Source organism: Anas acuta, chromosome 3 (genome assembly GCF_963932015.1).
Source record: "Anas acuta chromosome 3, bAnaAcu1.1, whole genome shotgun sequence".
Lineage (NCBI taxonomy): Eukaryota > Metazoa > Chordata > Aves > Anseriformes > Anatidae > Anas > Anas acuta.
The window spans coordinates 27341983-27354632 of NC_088981.1; the positions used below are offsets into that span (position 1 = coordinate 27341983).

The 12650-nt window shown below is 34.9% G+C and overlaps 1 protein-coding gene across 7 annotated transcripts in view; it reads right to left on the minus strand.

Moving 5' to 3' along the window:
* Window positions 1-12650, minus strand: part of RGS7 (regulator of G protein signaling 7) — a 273357-nt gene that overhangs the window by 162223 nt on the left and 98484 nt on the right. For all 7 annotated transcript variants that reach the window (XM_068676310.1, XM_068676303.1, XM_068676302.1 and 4 more), the window contains one exon: window positions 5660-5756. In XM_068676310.1, coding sequence (XP_068532411.1) covers window positions 5660-5756 — 97 coding nt within the window. The remainder of the gene's footprint in view (window positions 1-5659; window positions 5757-12650) is intronic.

Here is a 12650-nt window from a genome sequence, read left to right on the forward strand (position 1 = left end):
TTTACACCCCACTCAATGGGCACATTCTCCACAGACATTATTCAGTTTCTCCCCCCATCACGTTCATCAGCAAGCACATCCAAGTAACATCCATTTTAAAATCCTATAAAGCATCACACTGGTTATCTAAAACAACCATATGATACTAATCTGTCGCTATATTTATCTCAACAAAATATCCACATTCTAATTAGTTTATGAAGCTTTTGGTACTAATACTGATTAATCCACCCACCCTGAAAAGACCCCCAAAACAAACGCTCAACTACTGCACTGCTTTATCCATAATCTCTGAATGCGTCTTTCTACTCAAAAGTAAACAACAAAACTTTGGCATTTACTTGCTATCTCTTCTTTGTAAAAATAAAGATGATATTTTAGAGCTCCTTCTAATCCCTATGATTCATATGTCAGACTCCCTACGTTCATCATTTCAAGCAAGTTTTTTTTATCCATTTCCAGGCCTAATGGAGAACCATGTCCCTGGCAAATTGCCTTATTTTTATTCCTAATGCTCTAATCAGTATTAGTAAAGAATGCACACGGCAATCTTCATGCAATTATTATTGTTGAATGGCAAGATGTCTATATAAACTATTTTCTTCACTCCTCCAAAACATTTTAAAACCATGGAGACAACAACAGCAAGCCCTTCTTTTATTCATCAAAATGCATAATCACACAGAAAGAGCAAATTCTCCTGCTTATTTTTTCTCCTTGGAGCCTTTAAAGTTTCAAATCAAAGCCACAATATATATCTGATAAATAACTATGACTCCACCTACAAGAGACTACAAACTGTAGAATTACAGGGCATCCTGCATTATTGTAGTGTAGCCAGCTATCAAGTACTGTTTCAAATATGTGCCTTCTGAACATTGAGTTCCCATGACTGCGGTCATCAGTGTTAACAGCAGAAAATTACCTAGATCCACAGACATTGATAAATAGAATTTTACCCCAAGAACCACATGGAAACAACTTTGGTGTCAACTTCAAGCCCAGGTATAGATAGGTATGCCAGACATGTAGCAATGTGCTCGAGGCTACCAAGAAAACTGACTCAGCCCCTCCCTCAAGAGACTATTGTACAACCAATTCAGTTCAGTTCAGAGATAGTTCTGACTCTTTTATACACTTATATAACAAAAAGAAAAAAAAAAAAAAAGAAAAAGAAAAACACTGTACAGCTCACCAGTTTTAAGTTTAAATAACACTATACAAAATACTTTATGGAGTAAACAACCTCCGTACAAACTTTTAGTTTACATTGCCAACTTCTATCATGCACCATCATTTTATACTGGACTCATTCTGAACTCATGCAGAAGAGCAGTACTCAGCCTACAGCATCCTAACTGTGCACTTGGAAATCAGTAAAGTTCTTCTAGTTTCTTCAAGCCAATATTAAAGTAGGATTCTATAGTAGCCTTAGTAGCTAACAAATCTTATCTTAAAATAGATTATTTTAATAACCCCATTGTCACTAAACTCCCCATTAATGTTATGAACTTACATACTGACTAGTGAAAGACTACATCAAAGCACAGAGATAATCCATTCTCTGCTAGACATTCCAAAGAATTGGACCAAGCATTCAAGAAAACCTATTATCTGCACTGTGTTGCAAAATAAAAATAAAACGGCTTCTTTAAAATTATACTGACTGGTCTTTCCATCACCTCATATATGAAACACTCCCTCTAATTTATTCATTAGCACTGCTGAATGCAACCTGTCTCTAAGAAGATGTACACAGGTGCTTCACTGAATTCTGATTTTGCTATCGGTTATTGTTGAATCTTCTTTTTTCACAGTATCTCCTTCAATTCTCATCATGGTCTATGTTCTACACTTTTGATGATCAAGGTGATCAAGAGACCCAGTAGCTAGTAAAAAAAAAATCAGTAAAATGACCCAGACACAACAAATAATGCATATAGAAGTTTGGGAGCACGTTTCATAGAGAAATATTGGTCTACAATTGAAAACCTGTTTCTGTTTTCTCAGAAACATTCGCTATACAGAATGCAATGAGAAAATGAACATGAAAATGCTCAAAGACAAAGTCAGTGGCTATGGATTTTCACACTCAATAATGTGAATGGTCATAAGCATATTATATTGTTCATCATAAAAATAGATTATTCCACTCTCGAAGCTGTTACTTGAACGATAGCTTACACCATAACATTGTATATGTTTAAGCAGACAGATAACATTGTCTGCAATGTTATTTGTCTGCATAAAGCAATTTCCAGCAGAATTCCCATTAAAAGTGATCAGTGTAGGACTTAAAGTACAACCTAGCAAATCTGTTTTCAGACAGTTGTGTACTAGGGTGCATGGTATATTAGTCTGTTTTCTACAATGATCCTCAAGCATATTCATTTACTTGCTACATCTAGGTTGAGCCTAGTTGCAAATAACATTGTGGATGACTCAGCCTGAGGTGAACCATCATTACAAAGACCATCTGCTATAGCATGTTGTCAGATTTCTCTGTTCAAAGACCTAACTGAACTTATCCTCACAAGCAGTAGCTGTATGAGGTAGTTCAACAGGACTCTATAAGGGCTAGAATCTATTATAAAAACACTTTTGGCCAAAATCATACCAGGCATACAGCATACTGTTACAATGGCCCCAGAAGGCAGTTAATGTCAGATTTAATTAATACACACCTATAAGGAAAACACAACATATATTATTTGCTTGGACTAATTTTAAAAAATAAATATATTAATATCTGGCCATGTAGACTGTAGAATATCTGTTCTGTGAATTACACATATTTTGGTGTAAAACAAGCTTTGAATGCAATCACAGAATGGTTGAGGTTGGAAAGTACCTCTGGAGATCATCTAATCCAGCTCAAGCAGGCCCATATAGAGCAGAGTACGTTGCACAGGACCACGCCCAGGTAGGTTGAAAATATCTCTAGAGAAGGAGACTCCACAACCTCTCTGGGCAATTTGTCACCCACATGGCATAGATGAAACCATTACTTCATCAACCCAAGAAGCTACAGTGCAGAATAATTCTGAGGCATTTCATATTTACACCCTTGTTTTCAGAGATTTATATTTTGGCATACATGACATATTGGAGACCTGTCCAGAATTGCTTTTTTTGTCATTATCCATTTCACCTCCTAGATGCAGTTCACTGGAATGCTGTTATCCAAATTAGTCTGCAATTTACCAGCTCTTTAAATTTACACCTCAGATAAATTTGCTGCTTAGTCAATCTGATACACTCCTGAATGTAGATAAAAATGTGAATAGTAATTCCCACATATCTACGGGTTTGCATTCTTCTTCATCAAATTGCTTGCAAACTCATACCAAGCATATTTTTATCAGGCAACCTCAAATGAATTATTTCTTTTTGAAAGATTTCAATAAATAAATTGAATAAAAATGGTTTATTTGAATTTAAGCAGCTTGCACACACTTGTGAACAAATGCACCAAACATCAACATTAAGCAATGTATTTTCTCTCTATAAATACATGAAATATAAAGCAATATAATTCATCCTTTTCAAAATTTCATGAGTTGAAATTATCTTTTTTTTTTTTTGTATATGTGTATGTTCTTCTGAAGCACAATAATGTGTATAACCTATAGAGAATTATCTGTATTTGAAATATTTCTCTGTGTAGATATTTTACTTTTAAAAACACTTAAGGAATGACTCAATAAATTAGATAATATAATTACATCATCCTATTTATTATAATCACAACATTATATTAAAAGGTCAAATTCAGATACCCCAGACTGATTTTGCTAATACATTTATCCTTAAATAGACATGGTCACTAATTCTTCATTAAAGAGTGTCTGCTGTCTCAGCTAGTCTTCCACCTGTTGTTTTCAGAAGCAATGCTATGATATACAAGTAAACAAAAATAAAAATACCTCTCCTACTTTTAGTATGGCATAATCACAATGCTAGCCCATAAGAATTTAAGCCTACAGACTTACGGATGTCCTTAATTCTAAGTTGTTTAAAGGACTCTAACAGGTATTATCTAATGCATAAACAAAAGCATGTTTTGCAGGGAACATGACTTAACTGTAGCACACCTACCCATTATTTTTTCTTTCCACAAACAAACAGTTGCGAAGTTCCAGTTTTTATGGGACAGTTTTCTGTGCAGCTTTCTGCATGTATATACACATATATACATGTATATATATATATATGACCATATAGACATACATATATCTTTTTTTTGTTTGTTTTAACTGAAGAAAAGTAAATATTAATGGAACTCAAATGACAGCTGTGCTTTTCTGGTGGTGAAGTAGAAAACCTCAAAAGGGAAAAAATGAGTTACTATGCTTTTTCTTCCCTGCAGCTGATAAAATTAATACTTCCCATTATTTACAGAAATCGTATCAGTGGATGCTATGAATGTATCAGTGAATTCTTGAACAACATTAAAAAGTATGACATCTGTTTTAGTAAAAATTAAAATAATAAATTAGAAAAAAAATAAAATTATATCTCCTGATAGACAAATTATGGTATTCTAACTTGAAGTCAATAGCACAGAAGATAAGGCACAGAAAAATAACATGGATCATTTAATGGGATATCATGCAGTACTAACTTATGGGAAATAAAGGTCCATTCTTCAGAACCTAGTTTTTGTACAAGCAGTTTTTAAAATCATGAAGAAGTTTTGTTCACTCTTAAGACCTTTCCTTCTTTGTACTAGACTAAATCACTAGCAAAAACATTCCAAAGGTTTAAAATTATAGAACTACACTTCTTACTCTGTAGAGCTTTTGTAAAAGCTTTTGTAAATATTTTCTATGCAAGGATTACCTTTTCCATTTCAATAACTGCAACTGTTTACAGAGCTCACCACAGTATGGAAAAAGTAGGTTCAACAATGGCATGTATTTCAAAGGAATTCCATAGTCATTGGTAGCATAAAAGGAGGTGCATTCGCACATACATAAATGAAGAAATGTATACAGATGTTTGTAAACAAGCAAAGAAAAGATAGTTACTAGTTAATTAAAAAATAAATTGACAGATTTTTGTGTATATGACAATACTGATTTGAATTATCTACAAAGTTTACAGATGTTTTGCAAGTCATCATAGACAACTAATTCTTAGCCTCCTGCATACAGGCAGCCCAAGCCCACAAAAGCAGATCATAAGCTTTATATGAAATATATACAGCCTGAAGTCAGTATCAGTTGCACAATGCTGTGATGATTTTCTTTTTGTGCTGTTGCTGTGTCAGTTCTTACCTTGATACACTGGCCTATACTCTAAACTCTCTATACTTGCCATAAAAACATGTTAAAAATCAGATCGTCAATGCAGAAAAACTGCAATAAAAATAAAGCCAGCTTCAGATAATTGACTTTCTGCAATAAATTAAGTAGAACTCAAATGACTTCACAAGTCTACTGGTAAAATAATCTCTATAAGGGCACATTCCAACATGAAACATCTACACATTTTCTATTATTAAAGTACTGAAAGGACAGTCAATGTCTCCCCCACACCAGGTGACTGTATCACAGCATTTCACATAGCACTCAGTTAAATACTGGTCATTTGAGTATCCCCTTACATAACATAGAGCGGGAACTTCAAATAATATCAAATTCACTTTGACTCTTACCAGAAAAGACACTGGGGATCTTGGAAAGAAAACTTTTGACTGTACGAATAGGAATCCCATTTTTCTCATCTTGCATGCGGGCTATGACGTCTTCCATCTGAAAACAGAATTAAAAAAAATAAAAAAAAGAAGAAAGAACAAAGAAATCCAGAATTATTACCTGAAAGTACTCCTCTAAGAAATCCTAGATCAATCTTTCAAAATGGTCTATTAATACTTTTTTTAGTTTACAATTTATAGTTTATATTTTTATTGAACAAGATAAAATATTGGAAGTACTTTAGTATAGACGATAATAAATTAATGTATGCTCTCAAACTCTTCTGAGGAGGAGATACCAAGGAAGAAGACATATAGTTAAAATATTTTAAGTAGTCAAATACCATTGTTGGATACAGAACTTCATGTTTGATTGCATAACTGGTACTGTACCTAATAGAATAAACTCATTCAGCCTTCCATGGTACTGACACAGCTGTCAAAAAGACTTATAAAACAAAAATAGAGCTTTTAAGTTCAAAGTAAAAATTCCCTATTTTCTTTTGAGAAGAGGAAAAATTTACATCCTGATACAATTTTGCATCCCTGAAGACAGCAAGGCCAGAAACTTTTTGTTTGTTTTTATAGGTAATGGAGTGGATACAAATTCATTTTTAATCACTTTGCTGTATTTTTTTTTCCATATTTTCCACACGCAATAACTGATTTTTTTCTAACTCAATTTTATAGGATAATTTGGCGCGTGTATTTTGTATTTTCAACTCAACACAAAAATCTGCTTTGTTGTGAACTATGAACAAACGCCTTTGTTGGAAAACACAAAGAATATTAGAGTCATTGGCCAACAATGCTAGTTTTATTCTTGCACATTTCATAATTTAAGTTTATGTATAAAATACCTTCCACCTTTCTTCCCCTTCTTTCTTTGAATACCTAACCTCTAAAAAGATAAAATAATATTCCGGTAAAATCAATTATAATTATCCTTCTTCCTTCCTTAAATTACCAACATACTCCATATGAAAAATAGGTTTCTGCATGACTGAGCATTTCATATTATTAGTCAAATCTTTAAAAAAAAACATGCTCTCTTAACTCTGTTTCACAGTAAGTTCCTAAAAAAAAAATCAAAAAAAAAATCATTAAATGTTTGTGGGTGGGTGATGTTGCGACAAAAACATACCAAATGACTCAAATCAGTAAGCAGCAAATCAGCATTATTAGCAGCTGTGAATTAATTTGCCCAATGGGGGTGTTGTACAGAGTCAGGGAAGAGAGAGTGAACTGAGGCCACAATCAACTTGGGAAAAAAAGAACAAAAATCTATACCAAGAATGAAAACAAAATCAATAAGTTCCACTGCTCATGGAAAACCTGTTTATACAGAAAGTATCTGGAGGTTCATATATGCCATCAACTAGCAGATCACACTTTAACAACCCAAAGAACACAAATCCAGTGGGCTAGTCTGAAATAAAAAGTACCCAAAAGAAGCAGACATTGTTAGCGTAGCATAGAGCAAGATGTTGAAGACTGTCTATTCCTCTCAATTAAAGAATACAGAAATGTAACTCCAAAGAAAGCAGCAATGTTCTTTGTAATCATTAATCAAATACTAAATCACTTCATGACTTTCATCTGATGTGGAATTTAATTAGTTAAATAAAAAAGGCTAGCAATAATGTTCTGAAGAAGCTGTCAAGTAGACAAACTGTTGTCTGCAAAATGGAATCTGTCCCTACATTTATTATCCATACAATAAGTGAAAGCTTGTTTCATCTCTTTCTATATCCAGTTGGTAAACTGTTTTAATGAGCTCCTAAATGAAAAAGAAGTCACTCAAATTCAGGTTAGTATCTTTGCTTTAAGCAATAACGTAAAACTATACCCATAGGTGTATGGGTGGTCTATGGAAATGAACAGAAGTAAATTCAATGATAAATTCTGCATATGCAGTGCAAACTTAGAGGAATATTGCTAGAACTGTAGACTAAATATATGCTACAGTGGGCAATATAAGGCAACATGATAAAGATACATTTGCATTATAAGAAGTACTCCTACAATTGTAGGACTCAGTACTGGAACATAACATTCCAGGAACTGATATGCAGTAACTACTTTCTCAGGAATGGTGCAAGAGTGCAAAACATTCAATGCTTAGCATTCCTCATAGCATTCCTATCAGTAGTCGATCTTCTGAGGGTATATAGAATAAATTCCTAACTGACATTCAGATATACTTTCCTGAACTTGCTTCATGGACAGGATTTAAACTGTAAAACTTGATTAACCAAGGGTGATCTAGGATGGGTGTACTTCAAAATCACACAATCCCCTGCATTTCCAGCTCAGAATATCATTCCATGTCAACAGGGAATACCCTCTGTGCAAAAGGCAGCTCACACTCCACACATCATTGTTGTCAACTGCCTGGTTAATTCAGTGTACAAACATTACTGCATAATGAGTGGAAATGATCTGAAACAAGATATAACACAACACAACACACGAATCCTAATTAGTTATTGTTGACCTGGAATTTTTTTCTTGTCTGAGAGTCAAATTACAAAGTTCTTATATGTCTTGTCCCTTTTCCACCAGAAACATTAAAAGGTCATTTGAGGTTTATGATCTTCTTAAATCTTAAAAAATAAGAAAATGTAATTAAAAAAAAAAAAAAGCTTCAATTAAAGATTCAAAAACATCTAATCCAGCATATGCACATCCACCATTTAAATTCAATTACATGCAGTCCATAAAAAAAAAAACATGTAGTTTTGGCTGATTGCTGATTTAAATGCAGCAAATGTATGATCACTTGCACAGAAAAACATGTCCTCCTGTAATTATATTTGGGAAGCAGCACTCAAGGCTGCCATTCATCAACAGTGACCTAAGACAATGAAAAGGGCAGAATAGTCCAATTAGGATGATAAAAGAAAATCTTCATCTAATTTTGCTTAAGAAGCCGAATCTGGGAAGCACAAGCTTCTTCCTAATATAGTAATTTTCCATCTTGATGGATCATTGCTTGCATCCGAGTTACTCAAAAGTGAAACTTAAGCAGCCTCAGCCTCATTACACCTTATAAGGCTTTCCCAGTCATATGCTTACCTGGCTAAACTTGACTGCCTTTGACCATGCAATGTTGTGGTTCTTTTTCTAGCCCTAAGCCTTCTTGGAGAACTCAAAGAAAACAAGTGCACAAACAGTTGCCTCCTGATCTCTCTGCAAACAAAGCTAAATGCACAAGAAAAGGAAGCTTCTTACTACTTCTTGGTCATCATTACAGAATTAATAGAGAAAGCATACCTAGAAAGTAGTTCACAATGCAGAAAAGATTCTACATTCTACAGGAGCTTTTCTAAATAACTGTATTAAATAACTGTATACATCAAAAAACGTGCTTTTTTTTTTTACTATAGAGCCTGTTCTAAACCTGGCAAAACTCACTTTCTGTTGCACAGGCAACTCAGATCAAATTTAAAACACAATATTAATATTAATATTTAAAACTTCACTTGCCTCTTTATGAAGAAAATTTGCAATCTTGATCTTGACATACAAGGGCTCTGTCAACTTTATTTCAAAGACTAACTCTACAACAGTGACAATGCGTCTTATATGAAGCGAAAGAAAAAGAAGGGTGATAGTGAGATCTTGTAATAGAAAGGTTGCAAGAACCACCGCCTAATACAAATTCTGACTCTGATCCAAACTCACTGAGAGCTAGGCATGGAGATGTGCTTGACTTAACCCAGGGGCCCACCGCCAGTAGTATCTGCCTGCAGGAGAAATAGGTTGAAAGTTGCCAAGTGGGAAGCAAAGCTGATGGTTATCAGTTGTGTGATCTGTTAAATGTCCCTGGAAGGACTACACTTATTTGCCGTATTTTCCGAATTGATAGGATTGCAAGAGGTTTCTGATATATGGGGTATAATTTGCCTCCTTTGTCTTTAATCTGTCACTACCCAAAGGTATTTTGTCTTTCTCCATTGCTGACAGTGGAAGTCTTGACAACAAACCAGCACTAGTATCCGTTAGCTGCTTACAGCTAGGTGAAATCCAGCTCCTAAGAGCAAAATTTCTGTAGCTCTAGATTTCAAAGACGTGTGATTTGGGATAACCCAGACCTCTAAATTTCTAAATCTAAATATGAATTTCATTGCTAAGCATCCACATCTTGCAAAAATTATCCTCTTGCACCATATTGCAGCATCACTGCTTGATAGGAAGCATTTTTTGATATGAATTCAGAGACAAAACTTAAAAAGTCTGTCAGTGCAGTACAAAATTGTTTTCTTCCTTTAAAAGCAAGCCTAAATCAACCTCACATATAGATGGTCACCAGATACAAGGATTTAAAGACTAGAAAAAGAAGACAATGCAACTAACTAAAGTTCAGAAGATTCAAAAGCTCAAAGCCTTGACCTACTTACACATTTAAAGAACTCTCAATTCTTTCCTGTGATCATATCTTAAAATGAATTTCAGTGCCAGGGAATTAAAAGTATACCAAGCAACATAAGAAAAACACCAAGCATACCTTTGTTCTCAGTTGCCATACCTTAGAACGGTGTCCACCCATGCTGGAACTTTGTTGTTGACTTTGCTAAAATCTTTCAACTTTGTTCTGTCTAAATGCAGGAGTAGGGTAACCCAGTGGAACTAACTACAGACCTCATCCAAACTTTTTAACAAAGCACAAAGTACAATATGTAATAAATTCTTACATTTTATTTTCAGCAAAGCTATCTTTATAGGACACAACCCAATGGAAAAAACACTGCTGACAAAATTTTTACACGTTTCCCTAGACATTTTTTTCCCTCCTTGTTTAAACAAATGACAGTCAGAGCTTTTCAGTGCAGCTGGCCAGCAGCTGGCTGGCCCCACATGCAGAGTCACACACACAAAGCAACAGGGGCTGAACAAAGCCAGTAGGGTGGGAAAAAGCTGCAAGGGTCCTTACAATGTAGTGGCTGCTCTTCCATTTTCCAACACACACTAACTATATACTATCACCTTGCTGGTATTATACTGATAATAAATTATGTGCATCTACTCTTGCTTTCAACAGTAATCCTCCATTGAAAGTCCATTGTACTGTATATGCTCCCTCACACACTGACAATTCCACTAAAGACTTTGCGTTGAGAATCCCATCAGGTAAAAAGCCTGGAATTGCCGGGTACAGAGAATTTAGAATACTGTCTTTTGCTGTGCTTCAATGAGGCAAAAATCTGTATGTTTACATGAAAGGCTAAACTACGTCATCAGAGCTACATTTTAGGAGCCTCACAGTCTCCTTCTTCCCTGTGAGCCACTCTTTGCCTGCACTACGCATGCCAACAATCACTGCCATATCCTCCTTTAATTGAATCATCTCAGTGCCACCTGAGAGCTGCCCGACTCAGTGAACCAGGGGACTTTGTTCAGCTAGTAAAGCTGCATCACAGACAAGAAAAGAGCACAAAATACAGGAACTACAACTCCCAGGAGGCCACACCGATGAGCACAGATACAGGCAAGCTGATTGCCAGTGGTGCTCACCAAACTAAACCAAATCATCTCAGTTCAGGAGTGATGATAACTCTTTTTGTAAATCATGTAGAAATGAGGTAGTGTGTCAGCTCTATATCCAAGATTTTAGCATTCTTCCTTTCATGCAGAATTGGGTTATTTCAATTCTTCCTTTCCACTTGGGATGAAAACAAAGTTTAAACCACCCGCAAGCCCAGAAAAGTACATTTCAATTTTTGTCTAAAGTCCAACACTGAAAGATGTCTTAAAATATATAAGATTAACCAAACTGGTAATGACTACCATGTATAGAAGCAGGGAGCTGTCCTAAGTACTCTCTGATAAACATCAAATTAGAAAATAACTTATTCAATGAAAAGAATACAAATTTTTAGACTGGTCCCATCCTCTTCAAAACCTCTGTTCCTGCAGTACATATTTGACACCATAAAATCAAATGACAAATCAACATGAGTTTCCAGACATATTAAAGGGAAGTAATAGAGATAGTTAAAGAGCTTAATTTACCACATATAACTATGACACTGAAAACTCTGCCTTGTTGTCATTTCTAACTGCAGAATGAAGTCATTGGTGTGAGCAAATTGTTCATGCTCTCTCCTCAAACAGGGCACTCATGGAGGGCCAAAGAAGTTCTAGCTTCATATGTGGTATAATATTCTCTGTTGAGGTGTTACCCATCTTCACTCTTTCATCCACATTTGTAGAAATGTGGTGAATTTCTAATTAAGATGCAAATTTATTCATCCTATTTATTTGTACTGTGTCAGATACAGCATATACATATACAGAGTGGTACTGTATACACTAGAGGAATGTGCTTACATCAAATGAGTGCAGGGCAAGCCTTCACCATTTGTTAAGAATAAGATTATTTATTTTGAATTTGCTTGAAAATCGATGCCAGTTCTTTGCAAGTATTATTGAGATTTGAGTTTATCCTATTCAGACAAATGGTCCCCCTGGACTTGTTTCTTGCATTACGTAAACAAGTTTATAGTCCAAGGGACCATTAACGAACATGCACTTAGTGAGACACAGCCAGGCTGCTATAAAAGAAACAACATCCACCTGTCAACAGTGCTGAACTATATAAAAATAAAGCTGATGAAAATAATTCCCTTCTTAGGTATGTTCTCTTAAAGAGGAAAAAAGCATACTCTCCATATTAAGTTTACTGAAACCACATAGAATATTCAAAAACAGGTAAGTTACTAGCAGCTCAGATGTCAACAACCGCAGTATTGCAAAGAATTTTCTACAAGGTTATGTTACAATATGTGCTCCTCTCTGGGAGAGAGGAAGTATGTCTGAGTATGAAATACAATGTCTGCATCAAAAATTCTGGAAAGATAATAATAAATGATCTGCTGAAACAGAACTTAATTGAGCTTTCTTTTCTATTTCTGAATGAAGGAAAAACTAAAAGCACACTTTGAACTCC